Raw genomic sequence first — 23633 nt, forward strand, 5'->3', positions numbered from 1 at the left:
GAATTTAATTGCTCTCCCACTCCAGAAAGTCCTTAATGACAGCATCCCGCATCCAACCTTCATAATTTGGTGCCCCACCTCATAGAGCGGGCCTTCTGTGTACCACCTTACTGCCTGCGGCTATGGGCAAAATGTAACGCTCCCTGGCTGCTGTGTGTGCTCAGGTTTATGACAGGGGCCGCCTGATCGCTCTGAGCCCTTCAGGAACACAGCCTTCCAGGCAACAAGCAGCTATAGACACAACCTGCGTGGGCCAGGCCACATTCTGCTCTCTGGGATAATTCACACGTGCTGCCGCCTGTATTCTTCTCATTCTGTAGCTTAAGACAGGGCTGTCTCCTACACGTGCATAAAGGATCTCCCCGCATAAAGATGTTCACAGAGGATTGGACAAGGGCAAAACCTCGCCAGAATTTAACTTGGTAAACGGCACACAAAAGCCTCAAAATAACCTGAAAAATCAAAACAGAGGTAGGTTCTATAATGATGAGGAACATGAAAGCCTGAGAAAAAGAAGCCAGGAAAGACACATGAGGTGTCTCTGTCTAGACCTGGGTCCTGAGAGAAAGGTGGAGATTTCTCCTGGGCATGCACTCATCCCCAGTCCCCCACAGGTGCTGGCTCTAAAGAAAATGCTAGTTGCGGGGGGTGGGGGTGGGGGTTGGGGGGAAGGTGACCATGTAAAGGGCAGCACTCATGAGCTTTATAGAGTTCAAAAGATTTACATAATTTTTCTCCCCTCCCCACCTTTTGGCACTACCCATAATGTGTTTGTATGAGAGACAAACAGAAACCCCTATCTTTATATTTGCTTAAAGAAAAATACAGCTGCCTTTCTTGCATATTAAGATGCAACCCAAAGGAGACAGACCAAACAAAGCTTTCAAGGGAAGCAAAGTTTTCACAGCATAAAAGACACGCCACCAAACCAAAGAACACTGAAACTGGAAAACTGAGGCAGAGTAATGACTACTCTCCTGGAGACAAAAGTCCTATTGAGCGAGAAGCGATAGGTGCCTTTTTCTAGAAGAGCCACCTGCTACTACTTGGAGCTACAGATGCTCAGGAGCGAGGATTTCCAAGTCCTTCCATAGAAGGGGTCTGTGTGGGAGAGGGTGCACGCATGCGTGCCCTGAGGCAAAACCAATAGGTAATTACTCAATGCTGTCACTGTGGGATAACGGAACGATCAAGCTGACTACTTAACGATCCCTTTTAGATGGCCAGAATCACACTGGCTGCTGGTAAGAGGCCACCTTTGCAAAAAAACCCAAGTGGGAGCATGGGAGAGGCCCGGGGCTTTGGGAAGACAGTTAACCGTGAAGAAGACCCATCCCATCAAAAATGCAGAATGTAGCAAGAGAGGATAATAAACCTACTTAGGGTTTGTTATTATCTGCTGTACTTACAACTGCATTAGACGGTGGCTAGCAGCGCTGTCTCATGTGATGTCTTCTTCACGTGGCAACCTTTCCATAAATCAGAGCACAAGCCAACACCAGACAGTTTCTTGTACAGCCTGCCTGACAATAAAAGTTAGCACTGAACCTTTGCCATTATCCATCTTCATAAACATGTCCACGACGTGGCAAGATGGTGCCACACGACAGTGGGACCGCCACTAATGCATGCACGGGAGCGGCCCACGAGGTTAATGGGACTTGACAACCACTACAGCTTTAATTGAGCCAGAAAAAATAACGGCTCTTTTCTACTCTGCTGAAAGTATATACAGGAATTCGCTCCTCTATGCCTTGGTTCTACTGTAGGCTAAGAAAATGCCTATCAACAAGTTTAATACAGACTTGATAGCAGACAACAGAGGCCTGAAGATAGCAAGGAGGCTCTCATAAGATAACTTGTTAGGAAGGATTTAATTGGCTTTCTTTGTAGAGAGCTACCTGACTGGAAGATGTCATGTTTCCAAGTTTCAACTAGAAAAATGTTAATGAGATGTATTTTCTTTGTGGGAAAATATATAAATCTGTCTACCTGACCAGGGGTGAAAAATAGTCCTCAAAAACAGCAAATATCAAGAAGTTACTTTTAAGTATTAATAATCTCTCCTTTATAAAAATTCACACTGTACAGAAATCGGAACTGAAGGAATTCTCAATTAACATGAAACCTTAATCTAATCAGCCATATTCCATTATATTTTGAATTTTGTGATAGTCCTAACCACCTTATGGATCTCGTCACGAGGAAAGCTCACCTCCACTCTGGCACACAATGGAGATAAAACTCTGGCAATTAGCGAATGTCCAACAGAAATAAGCCCTGTACTAAAACAGCCTGTAATGAAGACCATCAACCACTAGCTCAATCAAATCATTAGGCTAAACACGGACACGTAACACAGCCTCAACCCCTCATTTGCTGAATGAATTTATTCCAGCAGGTACTTACTAGGCACTGTGCATCTGCTAGGTGCTAGGGGAGACCTAGCAAACGCAATAAAATGCAATTCCTGCCCTCAAGAATGTTTCAACTGGGAATGGGAGTCACACAATGTTAACTTGATCAAAAACTCCCAAGAGTCTTACTTAGCTTTTCAAATGGTTTCTTCAACTGTAAACTATGTAACTCAAAGTCCCTTCTAGAGTAGAAACATTCTCAGAGTAGAAGCTGAAAAGTAGAAAAAACGTTTACAACAGATTAATTCAATTTAGTAAATACCAATGTTGATATTAGTGGAATACCTACCAAGGGTACTACTGCTATCAAGATGGGTAAACTCTAGTTATGCCTTGAGGGACTCTTGCTTTAGAACAGGGGTCTCAAACTCGCGGCCCGCCCGCAGACTAATCCACGAAGTTCAAAATAAATTTTGTGCGGCCCGCAGACTAATCCACGAAGTTCAAAATAAATTTTGTGCGGCCCGCAGACTAATCCACGAAGTTCAAAATTGTTTGGCGGGCCGTGAGTTTGAGACCCCTGCTTGAGAAGGGAGATAGGTATGCAGGCAACTATAATACAAATTGTATTGTAGTAAAGGCTTGAGTTACAGGAACACAGAAGGAGCGATTAATTGTGCTCTCTTTGGGGGGGGGGGGGCTGGAAGGAAATGGGGAGTGGACAGGGACACATCCAGGAAGACTTCAGAGACACTAACATAGACGAAGTAGCTGATCAATGGAGGAGTTACTGGGAGGAAGTGGTGAGGGTGTGCTGGGCCACAGAGGCAGCCTGGTGGACCAGCAGAAGCTCGGAGGTGTAAGGCACGGTCTCTGTGCAATGATGGACTCGGAAGTCCAAGGAGAGGAAAGCAAAAGACGAGGGTGACCAAGTGTCAAAGGTTATTTTCATATTGTGCTTTAATAACTCTAAGTTTTGGGCATTCTTTTCAACTTCTACATAATGATTTATTAGAAACTGTCAATTATTTAGCTTTGAAGCAGAAACTTATTTCGCTTTTAATCTTATGGATCAAGACTGATGGATGAGTAGATCTTGAGATTGCAAGGCGAGCTGTTAAAAAAAAAAAAGCTATTACCAGTTGCCACTACTTATCACTGCAAATCGGGATTATCACAACTCTGTGCAACCAAATAAATAATTTTGGGTGCTGAGGCTGACATAAGACTGTAGCCACCATCTTCAGTCCCTAATTTTTAAATGTTGTATTCATGAAACTAAGCTTCAGTGTTTTTCTTGATAATAAGCAAAGGTTTACATAAACTTATAAATTACAGTTTTATTAATAAAATGGCATTGTATCAGTTGTAAATGTTAGGGTTCCATACAAGATTTCATTAGAAGACAGGATTTCACTCCATGCTTTAAGAAAAAAAGGTTTAAAAGCTACTGGAGGGACTGGAAGACAGAGAGGGAGCTGTTCTTTCAAAGGTTTCTTCATTCCTTTTTCATACTCTACGGAGATCTACATTTTTTAAAAGAAATCTGTAAAAAGAAACACCCCTGTGATTTGCTTTTAAAAACCAGAATGCAGCTGAAACACACATACGCACATGTGCTCAAATGCACCATTTTTTTCTTTTTGCGCTCCCGTTCCACCTCCAACCTCCAGTCTTTCGTTCTTATTTGCAAACAATCGGGTTATAGGCTTCCGAGGTCTCACGGAGACAATCAAAAGGGTCATTTTTATTTCTGGGAAAAGGTATGGTTCAAATGCCAAGCACCTGACTTCAGAACAAATTTCTAATATTTTGTTCATTCATTATAGACTGCCAACCTATAATTGCCTGTAATCTCAAATTCAAATAAATATTCTAAATGTATGACGTTATTAGATGAGATCTATATCATAACTAACAATAACTGCATTCATCCAAGCACAGCCTCTCATATGTGTTTCTAACTAAATTATGTACTTCCTAGCATGTTAAAATATAATTATTATTTTGAGTAGTGTTGCTTAAGTGTTGGTTAATGATTTGACAGAAAACATTTGTCTTTAAACACATGTTTTTAGAGGCAGGGTATATTCTCAGTTGCAATTTTATATGTCCAGGAATTATCCCCTAGGGCAATAAATATTGGATTATATGATGGGCATCAATTTAAACACACACACAAAATCCACTCAACAGAAACTTGAACTATTGATGACTATAATAATTAACTAACTATTGACTGCCTGGATGTGCCAAGAACATAAAGGAACCTCATTTAATTCCTACAGAGCATCTCTTTGTTACCTTTTACAAATATGAAAAACCAAGACGGGGTTGGGAAAGGAAAAAACATAGATTGCTAGAACAAGTCTATTGCATTATGTGAAGGATATCTATATAGATTATACCTGGTCAAATTTTTTGCTCATATTGGCATTACTATTTCATTATAGCTGTACTGACATTATGGAATGAAAAATTTTTTTAAGAGAATTCCTAATAAGTTAAAAAAAAAATCAGAGACACCAAGACTCACAAATAAGAGAAAATAAGCCTATTTTCTTGGTAGCTGTTACAGCAAAATCTTAGCACAGTTAACATTCCCTTTTTCTTAAATCTACTTTCCAGGTACTACATCATACAAAAGGGGGATCTGATGGTATGAAGTACAAATAGACATGTCATTAATAAGAACGGATTGGCTTTCTGAAGAACTTGGCCAAAAGCTCAGCATTAGGATCTTTTAAAGATCTTGCCATAATGCACTCTCTGGAGCAACAATCCTATTTTCCCTGCGTCCTCAGGTTCCGGGAGTCTATTTTCCATTTGTCTTGTCATCAGTTGGGAAAGGTGAAGATGTGTATACATTTTGGTTTTCAATTCTCCTATTAAATCAGCTTCTCAGCACTTCAGTTTCCAAATACTTTAAAAAGGTATGGATTGACATTTCTGTCAAAGGACAATTTTGTGCTCTGTAGTTTTTCCCAGAGTTAATGGAAAAAGTTCTACCACTAATCTTTTCAATTCACTTCCTGGGATTACAAACTAGCAGCAAAAACTGCGAAAGGTTGTCCTCAAATGTAATATTTTTAAATGACACAAAGCAAAAGTTGAAAATTTTCACAAAAATGGGCTTCCTTTTTGTTTAAGGGGGGGGGGGAACTACTTAGGAGGCCAGATTTAGATTCATGCTATAATATAATCTCTAAGGTTAAGTAACCAGGTTCTGCCGACCCTAACCCCATTAGATTCTCACAGAAATTGACCCTGTGTAGGGCTGAGTCTGACTACGTGCTGGGAATTTTACCTACATTATTCATCACCCCTTATAACAACCCCATGAGTTATCCATACATGTCCTACATCAGCACAAAGAAACTCAAGAGGTTAGGTAGCCCAATACCACATCAATAGGACTGATCACAATTCAAAACCTATCCATGTTATGGAAACAAAAGCACAAATTTGTAAGGGTTTATGTAAAAATCTGTTTTGCTGCAGCATTTTCATTAAACAAGAAAAAAAAAATTTGCAATACAATCTGAGTACCTGTCAGAAAGGAATGGACTCAATAAATTATGATAGATCAATGCTATGGAATACTATGGACTTATTTAAAAGAATGAGTTGAAATTCTACAGTGCCACAGAGCATGAAGCATCAGGGACCCTTGATGGACAGTTGTGTTGATATTGATGATGGTCAAGTTCTCCAAAGCAAAGTTGTCACATTAGTACCTTTCACGATAAATGTATGTCAAGGAGCTGTTTGCTGGTGGAAGGAACCAAACAAATGAGGATATGTCAGATTACACTAATTACAATGAACTCCCAGGACAGGGGAGTCGATGAAATCGGTCTGCTGGTGAAATCCAATATTTCAACTTCCAAAACCTCAAACATAGCCCCTACACCAGGGGTCTCAAACTCGGGCCTGCGGGCCGCATGCGGCCCGCAGACTAATCCACAAAGATTGATTAGTCTGCGGGCCACACAAAATTGGTGGGCGGGCCGTATGCGGCCCGCGGGCCGCGAGTTTGAGACCCCTGCCCTACACCAACACTCAAACAAACCCGTGAAAACCATCGGTGATTTAAGCAATCACAAAGCACGTGGTTCCGGTGGCTTGTGTCAACTATCCGGCACGTCTGATAGACAGTCTCTATCTGGCAGCATTATTTTCTGCTTCATATTAGCATCTTTTGTACTGGAGAAATACTATCAGGAGAAGAAAAGAACTGGTTAATTAGGGGGAGCAGCAAACGGGCTGCAATGGAGGCATGATGAATGGGAATCAGTGAGGCCCCACGCGGAACCACAGCATTGGGTGTGCAGCTTGCAGAGTAACGAGACTGTGTGGACACAGTGGCACCGGGCTTTGATCGCTTCATCTCGTTCGAGAGCCCTGCCGGGGAAACAAAGGTGAGAGGTGCTGACCACCCTCCCACAGCTTGCACAGGCATGGGAAAGAGTAACGAATCGAGGGTGGGTCCCCTGCTCTCCTCTGTTCTTTGCCAACCCTCCCCCCATTTCAGAACTGACGGTTTTGGAGTTGGGGGTCCAGCATAGAGCATGCTGAGCAAGCTCCTACCATATGAAGTGTCACGTCTGAACATGTCAACAGTAACTGGCAATGCATTTTTCATCCCGAAAGCAGGGACAGGTCTGTGCCACCTTCAACATCCCAATCAGACGCCAGGCTGAAGGCACCCCTCACGCAGGCAGCGTTGTTGAGACCCAGGCCAGTGGCAGGCTGGTGGACCTCAGAGTCTCCATTGAGAGGTCTGTCTCACAAACCAGTTGGGGTTTGTGTGATCTCAGAAGCACAAGGCAGCCAAAGAACAAATGGCAGCGTGTAGAAAAGTAAATAACTAAAACCCCACCCCACGACAGCAGCCCTCAGTCTTCCCCGTGTTGATACTGTAATTGGCAGAGCTGATGTCTTTGTACATGTGAGATCTCCACCAAGCATGCTTAGCTACTGAAAAAGGACAAGGAGCACAAAGCCAGACGCATTGCTGCCCAGGGTTTCTTGCCAGCTTCGCCCAGAAAAGGGTGGCCGAGGTGACTTTTGAAAGAAGCCAAGAGCAAGGGCTCCCCTGAATGAGCGCACCTATCAGCTTCCCAGGGAAGCGGCCGGTGAGCAGCACGCAGACGTGCACACTCACAGAAGGAGCATGGCCACGAGCTGCCGGCCACCAAACGAGGAAGCACAAAAAGCAGCGGAAGGCAGCCATGTGAGCAGGCTGGGATGCTTGGCGCCGCCTTCACGTGGGAACGTGTGCTTTTGCTTCAACATGCCGGGGAGGGCCAACAACAGGCTTTTGCACGTTTTCAAGCAATTGGCCAGGACTCAATGCGGAATATGAACAAATGGCTGCCAAAGATTATTGCGTTAAAAAGTACCAGCGTTAACTGTGTCGTCTCATTTACAAACACTGCCTTCAAAATCCCTTCATCAAAAACAACTTGCAAAACTTAACCAGGCCTATCTATAAGACTTTAGGCTAATGAGAAGGAGAACAGGCTAGGCAAATGTAATTTAATAAGGAAAAGAAGACTGTAGTTTTTGAAAAAAAAAAAAAAAAAACACAAATTAATCCTATTTCTATAGCAACTTGAATAAACAGTCCTGAATTTAAGAAAAAGGATTCAAATTCTAATGAAAAAAATTTGATTATGGATAGGATTAAAACCATCATTTTCTTAAGACTGTGATTGAACTGAAGAAACTTATACTACCTAGGACAAATTACAGTTAGGAGTTGAGTATTTCCAATATTTGGGGGCACATTTTTCTAATTAAAATTAGTTAACAAATTTAGGGTGTTTTAAGTATAATTAACATTAAAGAAACACACAAACTTAAATATTCATATAGTAAAATTATATATCCCTGCATAACTATTGCCCAGAAAACAAATGCTCCCAGCACCTCAGAAAGTTCGCTTATGTGCCTTTCCAATCAAATCCCCCCATCTCGACATCAATCACTCTGATTTTTATTAGTATAAACTAATTTTCCCTATTTTTGAACTTCATATAAATGATTTATTTTCTGTCTGGTTCTTTTTTAGCCTGTTTTTGAGACTCACTCATGTTGTTACATGCAACAATATATCTGTGTCTTAAACTACTGAACATTACTCTCCTGTATGAATATACCCCAATTTGTTCTTACTGATGACCATCTGAATTGTTCCTAGTGTTGTACTACTATGAACAATCCTGATATGAACATACATGTACCAATCTTTTAGTGGATGTATATTTCCTTTCCTCTTGGGTATATATACTCAGGACTGGAATTGCTGGGTCACACAGCAAACATACATTCAAATTGCTAAGAAACTGATCCCCTTTCTCCAAAGTGACTTTGCCGTTTTATACCCCCACCGGCACCACACGAGAATCCTGGTTTCTCTGCACCCTTCTGGACCGTTATTGTCAGTCTTTTTGGATTCCCACCATTCCAATGGTTTTAATTCACATTTCCGTGATAACTAATGAGATTAGTGGCACTTTTTATGTGCTAATTGGCCACTCTTATATCTCCCTTTGAAGTTTCTGTTCATGTCTTTTGCCTATTTAAATTTTTTTTCTTAATGGTGTCTTAAGATGAGCTGAACTTTTTAATTATGATAAGGCCCAAGTTGTCCATTTTTGTATTTTGTCTGCTTAAGAAAAATCAGGAGCCAGATATAGGAATCCTTGATAAACTGAAACCATGAGAGATGACTTGGTAATTATACACTCAAATCAGCAACGGAAATTAAATACAATTATTCTGAAAGTTTGGTTTCAACTTTAGTACTTGGTTTTACCCCACTGGTATGAATGGGCAACCACATCCACCTATATGTTAATTATCTGGTTGGAAGCAGGAAGAGTTAATAGCAGTTGGAATAGCTTATCCAGCTGTGGAGTGATAAAACATAACTGGCATCACAGTACAGATGAATCCATGCACAGTCTCAGAGTCTATCTCTAAGAGCTACCATTCTTATGTGTAGATAACTGGTCACAAATTGTAACCACGCTCAAGACATACGATGGTTCACTCTGTAAATATGACACCAAGATCTACCTCCTAGAGGTCTTCCTGGCCATGTAAAAATGCAGCAGGTCAGTCAGACAATAACTAACTCTGTTTGGCCTTCCTACAAGCTTCTCTGCTCTCTACCTGTAGCTGAGAGGCACGTAGAAAGCAAAATGGCTTTGTCTCATCTTTGAAAACATCAAAGGAAAATCAAAGAAATTATTTCCAAATGGATCCTTTAAAAAGTAAATGAACTCTACCCAGAATCAGCAAGAGGGAAAAAAAACTTAGCAGCCCCAGTTAGAAATAATCTTTTAGAACAATGAGCTATGGAGTTTGTTAATTATTCAAAACAAGCCAGATTCAATAAACAAATTCCAAAGTTCCACATACCCTAGAACTCAAAATGTTCTCATTTAAAATATTATAATACAAAAAAGAAACAAGTTAACATTTTGGCAGCATCTTCATTTATCTAACTAACAGTGTGTAATTAATATTTCATGTAACCATGTAGGGTAGCTAGATTCTTAATGGGTTGTATTGATCAAGGAAGAAAGTTCCTGCAGGGGAAAACAGAGTGATTTGTTATCTCATGTGGATCAAATCATGAATTCAGGTGCCTACGGCCACAAACCTAAGGGCTGCAACAGGACCTGCTTGATCACTTACGTGGAACACATAAATAGATTATACAAATATAAAGAAGATGCCCAGAGCAACCCACAGGAACCCTGCCTGCCGTGGCCGGGACAGGGAGGAGGATCCTCAGCCATGGATTTTTGACAGGATGTGGCTACTCTTTCCATGGCAGCTGGAGGTTCCTTTACTGCAGAAGAGACAAGGCAGTTTCTGTAGGGATCCTCTTACCTTGTCATCAACAGCAGGTATTGATATAATCAGTGTGGAATGTATTCTTTACAGTGTATGGTTTACAACCCTGATCCTGCCCTTTGGAGTCCTATATTCCAATCACCTTTGACACCCTGCCCCGCCCCTTTCCACAGACACCTCCGGGTAGAGTGGTGCACTGTGAGGAACAGGTAGGGTGGAGGGAAACGATGCCGATGCAAACCTAACCGCCAAGTGCTGTTAATGTTTCTTGGCACTTGCTTCCGTTACCTTAGACTAGAGAACAGTAGGCCAACCCAAGGATTCAAATGAAATGAAATAACTAGTCAGATATGATTAAAACGGTTTTAATCTTAAATGGGGGAGGGGGGGCATTGACTGTCTAAGGTTTCTTTTCTTCACATAACTAACTAGTTATGCATGCCTAGCGCAAGAAATACTGTCAAACACTGGTGTGTTCCAAAGAAGATCTGTCACTCTCCTTGGAACATACTGCCGGAGAAAGCGGGGATGTGGGCACCAGGCAGGAGAGGGGTAGACCACTCTCTACAGAGTCCCTCATTTCCCTGAGGAGGTACAGAAGGGGCTGCCATGCCATCTAGAACAATCCGGAAATGGTAGCCAGTATCTCAGAATTGTATGAAACGACTACTAAGACCATTTTTTACATGAAGATCAAGGACAACTATTTCTTTTCTTTAACTTTTAAACCTCCTCAGCTTGAATGCCCTAAAGAGAGTGGCAGTTCCAATGTGCATTTTGCAGATGGAAGAGACAAGTCAAAGATGTAAGAAAAACCTGCCTGAGGAACAGGATGTTTTAAATAACCAAGGCCATGCTTCAGCCAAATGTGCAGTCGCCGTTAGCTTCATAAACAACAATTTTCAATTCTAGAATTGAAATCTCCCCCGGCAACACTAAGGACAAACTCTCAGAGTACTTGAGATAACTGTAGAAGTTGACATCAGTGAATTGATGTTTGAAGAAACAAAAAAACCAGCAAATAGCCCAAAATCTTCTAAATAGACAATAGTAACCAAACTTATACAGAAAGGGTATAGGTATATTTACTTTATCTAGAATTTTGCCTCTTTAACAACTAAATCTCCTGCTAAACAATCAAGATGTTACTTGGCTCCAAAGGGCCATAGGGAATAAAATGTCACCTCTGCAGCTGCTGTACTTCCTGCTCACAGCCTTTCAAATTAAAAAAAGGAGGAAGAAAGGCCCACTACAAATGTAGAATTTAATTAGTAAAAGCCCAAGTCCTTGCCCAAAGCCCCATCTTCCCGTAATACTGAATTCTTTTCTTCTTGGGTAAACTTTTCATTATGAGGAAGACATCTTTATAACACAATACTCTAGTTATAATGTAACTGCTGGTAACATAACTCCCACATTAGAAAAGGCAGCATGTTCAAGTAATGTTGTTTTAATACAATTTGTGTTCAGCAGAAACCAAGTCAAGCTGGTCATTTAGAACCTGATCAATGTGAATTAGTGTCTTGCTGAGATAAACCATTTGATCATTTAGAAACTGATCAATGAGAATCAGAGATAAAACATTTATCATGTACAGTTGGTGTATCAGAGCTGCTCACGCAGCACTAAAGTAGGTTATAAGTAGACATCAATATGTGTTAGGAACGATGTGCAGGATACCTGTCAGCTGCAGATACAACTATACGTACAACACTATATAATTTTAATCCTTTTGATAAGGCAGGATATTCAATAAGGCAGCTGGAGTTGCTGAAAATCTACAGGGGCTTAACTTTGGAGAAACTGCAGAGAATTGTAGCAAGCTGGAAAAGCTGAAACTTTTGAAATAAGTTTTAATTAAAAGTTTGCGTGTAAAGGTGAGTACCATAAATTTACTTGACTAAACTTCTAGAAGAGTTGTGCGACTATTAATCAGTGTAAACTTCGTACCCGATGTACAATTAGTTCTATTAATCTAGTAATTCCAAATTGAAGTCACAATGACATTCGGGGCGCACTAGCTTATGCGTCTAACGGAATTATAAATTTGCCAGTCAAAAGCTTATTTAATTATTTTACAGCCAATTAAGCAGGATCTTTAAACGCCGTTGCTTAAAACGGTCCATGATCTGCACGTGTAATTAGAACATGAGCAACACCTGCTGATACCGCTGGTGCGCCAACCTCAGCTTCGCTCACTCATTTGTGGTACAGCGAGTCCTGGAACAATGTCACTTTCTTCACCGCCTTTCTGTTATAATAATGAGGAGGGAAAAAAGAAACAACGATTCCTGGTTGGAGCCTCTGTGTGGAGTCTGCACGTTCTCCCCATGTCTGTGTGGGTTTTCTCCCACGACTCCTGTTTCTTCCCACGCCTCTGAGATGCGCACTGGAGGTTCACCTGTGTGTCTACATTGTCCCGATCTGAGAGACAGCAGGAAGAGGATGAGTGCCCCTGCCATGGAAGGGCGTCCTGTCCAGGGCTGGGTCCCACTGTGCATCCTGGGCTGCCAGGATGGGCTCTGGCCACACACAACCCGGAACTGGAAACAGCAGGTTGGAAAATCATTATCTTGTATCATTTTTCTTAAAGGTATAGGTCACATTTATTTCAAACGTTTAATACTAGAAGTGTGCTGGGTCTTTATTTAGAAGGTTGGTTTTAGTTTTAGAAGTTTGGTGACCAGAAATATGCCACTGGAACTTAACCCTCACTTTTATCAGCTCGTCCATAGAACAATTGGTTTTGTTGTACATTGTTTCACTTAAAGTTCCAGTTTCCAAAAACCTACCAGTGAAGTTAAGTCAGGAGTTACTATATAGCTATTAAAATCACACACTCAACAGAGAAACAAAATGGTATTGCCCAAGAGAAACCCAAATACAGTAATACCAAGGAATTTGGAAGTTAAAGGATTTTACACTAAGGAAAACCTTTGAATATATAGTAATACTTACAAACTCTATTTTAGCTTAAGAGTTCTGCATAGCATTCCTCAGACACTCTAAAATACCTAAACTCCTTCCACATGGTAGCTAATCTTTTGATGTTATAAGGATAACCTACAGCCAGATTTTTAAGTCAGGTTTCACCCACTTTGTTCAAAGATAAAAGTGAACGCCCTTCAACTCGTGGTTATCAGCACTCCACACACGACTTCGCAGCATCCTATTCCTTTACAAGTGCATCTTTCAAAACAACAGCAGCAAAACATATAGAAGCCAAATCGAAAAGTTATACTTCAAATGAAAGTATTGCAAAAGTATTTTCAATAGATCTATGTCCCATCCCATATACTATATTTTCTCATGTATAAGACACACCCTTTTCCAAAAACTTTGGGGTTTAAAAACTAGATGCGTCTTATACAAGGGTTGTAGGGGTTTTTTTACTTGCATTTCCCACTTTTTCGCACTTGTTTTTGTGCTCATTGTTGAAGACAGTGATTTGTCATCAGACACAGATGAGGACAAGCTAATAGATGGGAGTTTTGACAGTGATGAGTTGTATAAATTTTATTTCAAATTTCGGGCCCCAAAATTAAGGTGCGTCTTATACATGGGGACATCTTATACACGGGGAAATATGGTACATACATACATTGGCCGCTTTGTTACCTGAAGAACAACATTGGGAATGGAACATAAATGGTCTTCAGAATGTTTTCCACTTGTTTGATACTGCATTTTCTTCATAAGGTTTCCACTGCCTTTAAAATATTCTGTATGTCTTTAATTTTTGCCTTACATTTACTGGATACTTGTTTTTATACTTTAAAATACTGTGTATATACACAGCACTCCGTTAACATCAACACGGCCTCTGGCAGGTGTGCTGTATCGGCTCTGTTGCACCTGGAGACGAGGTTCTGAAGCAGACCTTCTGGGAAGCAGGGCGCCGGGCGCTCTGTCCGTACTGCTCGGACCCATCCCTTCGTGGGCCGTCCTGTCCTGAGAGAGCTCTATGCCATCTCCCACCTGGACCGTGGTCCCCCCAAGCATGAGAAACCTTTCTAATGATTTTTTTGGGGGGATGGGGGTCAACATCATCTAGATTTATTTTGGCAACAAATACAGAAATTTCTCCTATGATGTATAGTTTCATAACTTTAGCTGGACATAAGCAAATAATATATAATATCATAATAAAAATAATCAAATCTAATCTTTATTGGGCGTTTACCTTGTGCAAGACCTGTGCTAAGTACCATCAATGTAATGTTAATTAGTAAGATATTTTATTTATTACCCACAAGGTGGAAAGTAAGGATTAACACAGCACATACTTTTCAGTAAGCTGAGCTATACCTGACCCTACCACCATCTAAATAGGAACTAATACCATAAGTTGCCCTATTTAACAAATAGTGACATAGGGCGGGAAAGGTGATAGGGAAGTGCTAATACTGTCCTAGTTGGATTGGGAAAAGAAAAGGTTATCTGTTGCATAAAAACTAGATGTAAATTAAACGCTGAATGTGCTCAGTGACTTTCATTTTAGAGCTAAAATTTTAAGGCTATTGTAGTGAGAAAGCTCTTGCAGGCAAATAAACAACACAAATTCTTTATCCCCAAATTATTTAATTCTCACAGGCAAATAATGGTAAATAGTATTTTTTTTATGTGATACTCATTAGGAACGTAATTGTCCCATCAGAGCAGACCTATCTTTTATTTTGAAAAAGTTCTATCTGAAAATCAGGCCTCCCTCTAGCTGGCTCTGATGAACTCTAAGCTCTCGCTACCAAACCCCCACCTGTCTCCTTCGCAGTGGTATATTCAGAGAATGAATGAGGTATTGATAAAGTAGGGGAAAAATCTCATTAAATCTAAAGTGTTTTAATGGGTTATTGCCAGAACTATAAACCGAGGGCCTGCTGTGTGAGTTAATATTTAAGCATCCCTAAGATAATCCCATTAGCTCGCCGGGCAGGATGTGTCAGTGTGACCGGCGTTCACCACGTACAGCCTCAAACGTTCTCAGTTTTCTTTCCCTTCATGTGGACTGTATGTGACCCCTGCTCAGGGGTGTAATGTCACCCTTATAACTGCAAGTGAACAAGCTTCCATCTCCTGTAACCAAGATGCACCAAAATGATCCCTCCATCAGAAAAAAGTTAACCATGTGCTCCTGAAAGTCCTTCAGAGCTTGCTGCCTCAGGGGGACTGCTGAGTCAGACGAGGACAATGGATGGCAGTGCACCGCCTGCAAGAGACCCAAGCTGTCGTGATGATCTGAGACAGCCAACTTTCTAAGGAGAAACAAAGTCCCCTTGAGTAATCTCTGTGCCTTCAAAGTGGGTGAAAGCATCTCTTATGGCCAAAGCTCTTCCTCTTTCTGGGTGTGAAGCTAATGAACTCACTGTAAATCAAAATACAGTAATTCTAGGGAGCTCAGTCTAGCAGACCGTGGCTGAAAACACATTATATAATGAAAATGACTGAAGAACTAACTCTTAAAAGTCCTTCGCAGTATGTAAACCCTGGATTTTTGTTTTAGTGTTAGCCAACTACAGAGTCTGAGGGCAGGGTCCCCAGGACTGTCCTTACTTCTGACATCATCTGCCAAGTTCAGGATCAGTGCCCCTAAACCACCTTAAACTTTGACACTTCACTAAGGGGATTCACAGATCTCATGGAAAGTTCTTAAACTCACAGTTATGACTTATTATGGAAAATGAGACAGAGAAATCAACCAAGGGAAAAGAGACATAGGACAGAGTCTGGGGGTGGGGTCCCAAATGCAAAGTTTCCATGTCCTCAGGCTGAGCGATTCTCCCAGTAGAAGTGTGACAATTTGTATAGTATCTTCACCTAACCTTCACTGTCCAGCCTCTCACTGGGGCCTCTTTACATAGGCTGGCGAAATTGATTGCCCGTGCGGCTGAATTCAGTCTCCAGCACCAATTCCTCAGAGGTTGGGCTGGTAACCACAGGGACCCATCATGACTTGGGAAATTCCAAGGTTCTCCATGTTACCTCCCAGAAGCTGGGTACAAAGACCTCTCTTTGGGAAAGGCTAAATTCTTTATGACACCAGATGACAACAGGATATAATAAAGAACAGTAAAAAGCTAAAAAAAAGGCAAGGAATGCTAAGGCTCTGCTTAAAACTAAGTCTGTCCACAGGCCCGCGTTGTGGTGGAGAAGGTCAGTCCCCACGGCACCCGTTCTCGCGCTCCTGCTGGCCTCTCCTCCTCCAGTGCGCAAGCCCACCTGCTGAAGGAAGACCAGCTTCTTAGCCCCACGGCTAATCAATGGCTAAGGCCTTGTCCAACTTGAGCTTGCACTGGTCTCTCCACGTCCAACCACTGACCTTGGCTAGTTTGTCACCCACCAACTAGAGAGAATGATTTTTCTTCTGAATACCTTTCCTTTCCAACAAAACTCTTCAAGTCTCATCTAAAAAGCATCTTCTTTATGATGATGTCATAGATCATTCTGGGCAAAACTGATTTCCTTTGATTTAAATTTCTTTCAAACTTCAGCTATTTGTACAGTTATTATTGTCTAGTGAAGAAACACCCAGGGTGCCAAGTCAAAGGGTCTCACAGTATTGAGACAAAAAGGTTTAAAAAGGCTGTTTATTGTTGGGGGGGATAAAATCATAAAAATATATGTGTAGCGTACCTTCTAAAATCAAGTCTGTATCTAAGTCTATATCTGAATTCTTAAGATAGCACAGTAAGCCTTTAAGGGTGAGATTTGAGCCATTTTTGGAAAGTCTCGCCCTCCTGCCCCTAAAGAATAATTCACTAACAAAGAATGGAGGTTTTTGTCTGTTTAAATATACCTCAAACCAACTTTAAAAAAATATTTTTAATCAATATTAAAATAACACCCATTAGCACAGAAATTGCACTATAGCAGAAAGTAATAACATTCCACCTTAGGGTTCAATCATTTTATCAAATGCTTATAGGCACACATGAGAAGGAGGTCAGAGCCCAGTGCAATCTTTCAACTAAACTTGTCACAACACCCCTTTTTTTTTGCTTTGCTAATTTGCACATGGACTACCAACAGAGGTTTTACAATAACACTATTTATACACTCTGGAAAATTCTGAATGATGTCTTCTTGCCTAATGTGAGAACTGGCAGGAAAGGGGAAGTACAGGCCTACGGGTCACGGACACTTGGATCCATCAATTACAGAACAGTCATTTCAACATTCCAAGGATTCATGGAGGTAGCAATTTAACATCACCTTCATAATCAAGGGTAAGGTAAAGTCTGTGATTTAAGCGCTTGCGAAGCACATGTGAAAAAAGGAGAAACGAGGACCCCCCCCCCCCCATCGGGGCATGCCCATCATTTTATTACACAAAAGTGAATGGTTTCTATTAATACAGGTGGCAATTTAACATCGCCTTCGTAAACAAGGATATTCTACCTTATGTGTTATTCCAAATGAAAATTCTATTACTTTTGTTTCTACTTCCCATTAGTTCATAAAATTGGGTTGTAACAAGCTTTCATCAAATGTCTTTTATTTGCATCTGCATTCCACCATGGCAGATAACAGGATCCATCTCAAAGACCGAAACACTTCTAAGTGTTCCAGAGGACTCCAGTCCAAACCAGCTCCTGTTCACAAAGCAATAAAGTTGTACTTTCATCTTGTCAAGAGTAATTACAACACTATTAAAAACTCACTTGAACTTGGCTTCCACCTCTTCGGCAGCTTTCTGATACTGTTGAGTGGTGACTTTGTAGAACTCTGAACTCTGTGGATAAAGATATAGTAGAGTTTTCACTTTCCAAAAGGACGAAACGTCTGCAAGATGTACAATGACGACAGATATGCAAGCTCGTGTTTCAGCCACTCGAGCAGGAGGATAATGATGTCTTGCACGAGTGGAATGAATTCTTATAAAAATACATGTAAAAGCACCCAGTTGTTGGTATAAAGGTTGACATTACAGAGTAAATCTTCACAGTGATAATTCATCATTATTTCATCCTTCTGATAAATTCCTAACATATGTCTGAAGGATTATTTAGATCTCCCTTGTTTGGAATCGATCGCTGTAAGATCAAAAGATGCTTGAGATCGAATAATGAAATTCACACAAATCATATTTGCCTGCTATCCCACTGGTCCACCTAGGATATTAAAGGCTCATTTCCTTTTACATTGTATTTTGTCTTCAAGATGGATTCTTTGCAGAGCAGAATGTGTTCAATCCGTTCCATGTGACCATAAGAGGATCAACATTTACAACAAATTCATCAGGAAAAACAAAGGAGTGGATTTATGTAATTTTTATACCAAAAAAATGTTTCCACTTTTATACAAATTACATATAGGGTACATAAATCAAGTTGTAATAGCAAAGTAACGCCTTTCCTGGGGCAGCAAAATAAAAAATTACCCATTCTGGCCTGCTACTTTGTAACCTGTCTGCAGAGGGAGGCCTCAGTGACCCCATGAGCCTTCAGACTCAATGAAATGTCCTGCAAAATGAACGGCAGTACAAAAGGACAAATACAGTGGCCTACTGTGTACCTTCCCTCTCTAATAACTCAGGTTTCACATGCATGACGTGGGGTAGTTTATTTTTTCATAAATCATTGTTGGTTGGTGAGAAAATGAAAATGAAATCCTCTTCACACCAGTGACCCCTTTGCATTTAACAATCTGGGTTGTCCAATGACAGTCACATCCAGGTTTGTTGGATGTAGATAAAATCAATACGTATGTGATTAGACAGCCGACTCACGGTGGCTGGAGAATGGACAGGTCACCATTTGAGATGATGAATGGCTCTCTATCAACCCACAGTCCCCTCCGATGCTAACATTTACTATAATCTTATTTGGGCTGCGATTTATCTTTCTTGCACCTGATCAATAAAGATGAACAGAACAGTTGTAAGGATCGATTGCAATTTTTTATCATTTTCAAGCACGAAGGTGCATTTCTGACATGAAGACAATATTCCAAGTGCACTCCTTCTGCATTTTTTAAAATTGCAATTTGAGTGATCAGCTACACAAGTCTATATACCGAGAGGTTTTAATTCATCTCATGGTCTCCAGCTATCAAAAAGTCATTTGTCTTCTCAGATATTTTAACTTGAAGGCGATGTCACACCTTCCTATCAGTTCCACTTATAGGCTTTTTCTTTCTTTTAAAATACACACCAGTCACAAATGCTCCTTTGCCGTGTCTGGTTTAAGCTTTCCTTTGCACCCCTCTAACAAAGAGGGCAGTAAAAAGGCACTTACTAATCACCACTAACACTGATGAGAACCTCCCTGTATTATTATGATGAACTGTCAAGTGAGTATTATGTCACAGAATTATCTATTAAAATGCTGGCAAAGCAACAACATTTTCATTAATAATACCTTTCAATTATTTTAAGCACTGAAGCCGGAATGTCCGGACAGAGCCAGCACTAGGCTGAAAGGCATGGTTGGTTTCTGGTTCTGTTCTGTGACCTTTGGCAGGTCCTCCAACCCAGCTTCCTTTACAGTGTTCCTAGCCTGCAAAATATGGATGACACAAGACCTGCTTATCTCCACCACAGCTGCTACGGAAATCAAATCTAGGTGCTTTTGTAAAATAAGATCAACATAGAAACAAAATAAATAATTTTATAGAAAAAGAACAATCTGGGTGAGTCCATTCTGGGTATAAATTTGAAATGATCAAAAACAAATATTGAGCTTTGTAACAAGAATGATGAAAAAAAGCCAGGGTTCTGCCCTAACATGAGTCAGTGAGTTCCCTTCTGCTTTGTAATGTAATTATACACACACACACACACACACACACACACTCTCTCTCTCTCTCTCTCTCTCTCTCTCCCTCTCCCTCTCCCTCTCTCTCTCTCTCTGTATCTGTGTTGCTGGTAAATTTAGTATATAATTTCTCAACTTATATTTTTTTAAACTTTATGATCAAAGGTTCCACCTAGGTGGCCACCACCAACCAGGCATAAATCTTTCTAACAAAGAAAAGTCCCGCCTGACCGGTGGTGGTGCAGTGGGATAAAGCTTCAACCTGGAATGCTGAGGTCGCCTGTTCGATACCCTGGGCTTGCCTGGTCAAGGCACATGTGGGAGTTGATGCTTCCTGCTCCTCCCTTTCTCTCTCTCTCTCTCTCTCTCCTCTCTGAAAATTGAATAAATAAAATCTTTAAAAAAAAAAAAAAAGAAAAGAAAAGTCCCCAGGAGACAACACCACATAACTAAGGGAATCAACACAGATCTGCTAAAGGTCTGCATATACAAAGTGTAATTCATTTACATACATATTCAGTCAACAAAATCAATTCCTTCTTATCCCAATTCATCTTGGGGAATTAAGATCCTCATGGAGCTTTCCATGTGATATAAAAAAAAATAAAAAGTAATTGTAACAAAAGGACACAAATGCTAACTTAGAAGCTGTGTTACTGGAGTTCCAAAGGAGTAGAGATCTCTTTTGGTCTCAGAAAATATTGTTAAAAAATGAACTATTTAAACTCGCTCTTTCCACATATATGTTCACCAGGAAGAGAATGGATAAATTCTGGGTATTCATACACTGAAATTCTATACTGTGGTGAAAAAGAATGAATTAAACATGTAGGGTTACAAAAAAAGTAGTTGAAATGACACAGAAGGGTGCAATTCATACCAAGTTAGGAAAAGTACCAAGTAACGAAACAGGATCGGTAAGTAGAAATGCCAATGATTATCTCCACGTGGTGGCAGTTTGGTGGCAGAAGTGGAAGGGGACGAGAAGGAAGTATGCAATGAAGACAGGGAACACAGTGGGGCTTCGCTGAATTGTTCTGTTTCTTAACATAAGGTGTTCTTCAAATGAGATGTGCTGTACACATGTAGTTGTTACATTGAAATTAGTATTATGTAACACATACAAAGAAGCTAATTAACAACAATGATTTAGTATAGCTAGAACAGAAAAGAATGTGTGTGGTGGGAATACATCGGAAAGAGACGGTCTAATTGAGACTTTATACATATTTTAAAATGCTAAGCTCTTGCAGAATGTCCACACATTACTAAATAAAAGTGCTTTTTCAATTTTGTATTGTGAAATAACTTTACACTTGTGAAATAATTTTAGATTTACAGAAAAGGGGCAAAAAGAGAAGGTTCCTGTATGTCCTTCACCCTCCTTCCCCTCATGTCAACATCTTAATCACAGTACAATTATCAAAACTAAACTGTTAACAACGTTACAACACCAGTAACTAATTAAATTACAGACTTTTTGTTGTCATGGCGCCTCTAATCTGTAAGAGTCCCTTAATCCTTCCTTGTTTTATGACCTTGACACTGGTGAAGATCACTGATCAGATATTTTGTAAAGTGACTCATGATTTGGGCTTCTCTGATGTTTTTTCATGATTAGACTGCCATTATGCATTATTGGGACAGATATGATACAAACTATGTGTCTGTCTCTAAAGTGCACCCCAAACTGCCCCAGAACTCTGGCTTCACACATTGCTTTCCATGGCTGCAGTGCTCCTAGACTGAACAGGTACTCATAGGCAGTCCAAATAACATCATTTTTAGAAAGGTTATTTTTGTCATCTGTGTTGTCTTACGATGGTAATATGTTGTATATGCTGCTATTCTTGTTTATTCGTTGTAAATTGCCATTACCTTAATGTCATTGTTATAACTAAGTTTGTTGGAATTTGGTCAACCCTAAAGTTTGTGGTAGTACACATTTATATCAATTATATTTTTGTCTGATCATTTTCTAATAGCCAAAATTTAAGACCTGTATGATCTGTGCTTTATATAAGTAACATTCACATTCCTATTCCCAAAAAGGATAAAGGTTTCATATCTACATGCATATAGATGTGGCCAAACACAAAGCAACAATATGTACATATCACTTTTTATAAACACACTATTATACATATTCCCTCAAACTTTGTTGATTCACTAAGTCCTCAAACTGAGCAGGGTGTAGGAGAAACAGCCTGAGAAATGACCTTAAAAACAAAACAACAGCAATAAAAACAAAGCAAACAAACAAACAAAACAGGTGGAGAAAGGTGCCCATGATCCGACAAGGGGGTCTTCAGATGACGCACTGCATTGTGCACGGCCATATTGTTTCCATGCCTGCGAGGTCCGTTACAACATAAAATTACAAAATATCTTCATTCACATTCATTCTGTATAGTTTACTGCTCCATCAACATCAGGCGAAGTACCTGACATGATGCGGGCAGTAATGGTATGGATTTGCAGCAGGTAAATGTTATTTTAATCAAATATTAAAACTTATTTTTAATTGGATTTCTTGGGGTGACACTGGTTAATAAAAACATACAGGTTTCGGGTGTACAACTCTATCACACACAACTGTATATGGTATCGTGTTGTTCCCCACCAAGTCAAGTCTCCTTCCATCACCGTCCCCTTTACCTCCCACCCCCACCCTCCACTTCCTCCTGGTATTCATCCCACTGTTGCCTGTGTCTACCAGGTTTCCTTTTTAACTTGTATTTCTTGCATAATTCCTTCCCCTTTTTTATCCAGCCCCCCAACCCCCTTCCCCTCTGACAGCTGCCAGTCTGGTCTCTTATTTTCTTCCTTTGCAAATTTAAAGATAAATTTGTATTGTTTGATGTACGCATAAGGCACACTGTCTGCCAAGATTTTCTTTGAGAAGGTAGAGCTTAAAAACCAAAGTATAATGATAATATCTTTTAGATGTCTTGACACTATCAACAATCTGATATTTTTTAAATGAATGTTCAAAAGATAAGGAAAGAGTAGAAATTGGCAATATTGCAAAGCGATTCCAGAACTGATGAGGATCGATGGCTTCGTTTTTTGCGAAGTGCTAATCGGAAGGAGCAGCCTGGATCCTGAGTGTTGACAATCTGAGATCCTGCACCTCCTCCCCCCTCCCTCAGAGCCCCGTGGATGACCGCAGAACTGGCCACAATCCTTATTCTTTTCTGTATTCCTTGTGGCTTCACTGATCACAAAAGCGTGGAGGGAGTCCTTCCCTGCCCCTTCAACAGGGCTGTGCCTGTGACTTGCTCTGGACACAGTATTTGACAAAAGTGATGGTGTACCAGTTCCAAACATCAGCCTGTCTCTTCGAACCCCTCCAGGTCGCTGGGTGCCATGTCAGTAAATTTACACAGAAGGGGGGACTTCAAGTCATCCTGCCGAGGCCCTCCTACCCCACCCAAACCTCGGCCAACGCAGCGTAAGCCCAGCCAACACCGGAAGGGCCCAGCATTAGCTGCCCAAATTGGTGACCTGCAGCATCATGACATAAATAAACGGTGGTGAGTTAAGCCACCAAGTTTGTAGCTGCTTGTCATATGGTTCAAGCAAATCGGTTCCTCCCCTTTCTGTGCATTCTCACAGCACCTTGGGCTTCTACCAAAGCATGTACCCACTG

The 23633-nt window shown here is 40.6% G+C and overlaps 1 protein-coding gene across 4 annotated transcripts in view; it reads right to left on the reverse strand.

The window, feature by feature from the left end:
* The window catches only part of CHCHD3 (coiled-coil-helix-coiled-coil-helix domain containing 3), a 281617-nt gene that overhangs the window by 36562 nt on the left and 221422 nt on the right, over window positions 1-23633 (reverse strand). For all 4 annotated transcript variants that reach the window (XM_066362730.1, XM_066362731.1, XM_066362729.1 and 1 more), the window contains one exon: window positions 17888-17958. In XM_066362730.1, coding sequence (XP_066218827.1) covers window positions 17888-17958 — 71 coding nt within the window. The remainder of the gene's footprint in view (window positions 1-17887; window positions 17959-23633) is intronic.

This window comes from Saccopteryx leptura, chromosome 2 (assembly GCF_036850995.1).
Source record: "Saccopteryx leptura isolate mSacLep1 chromosome 2, mSacLep1_pri_phased_curated, whole genome shotgun sequence".
NCBI classification, from domain to species: Eukaryota; Metazoa; Chordata; class Mammalia; order Chiroptera; family Emballonuridae; genus Saccopteryx; species Saccopteryx leptura.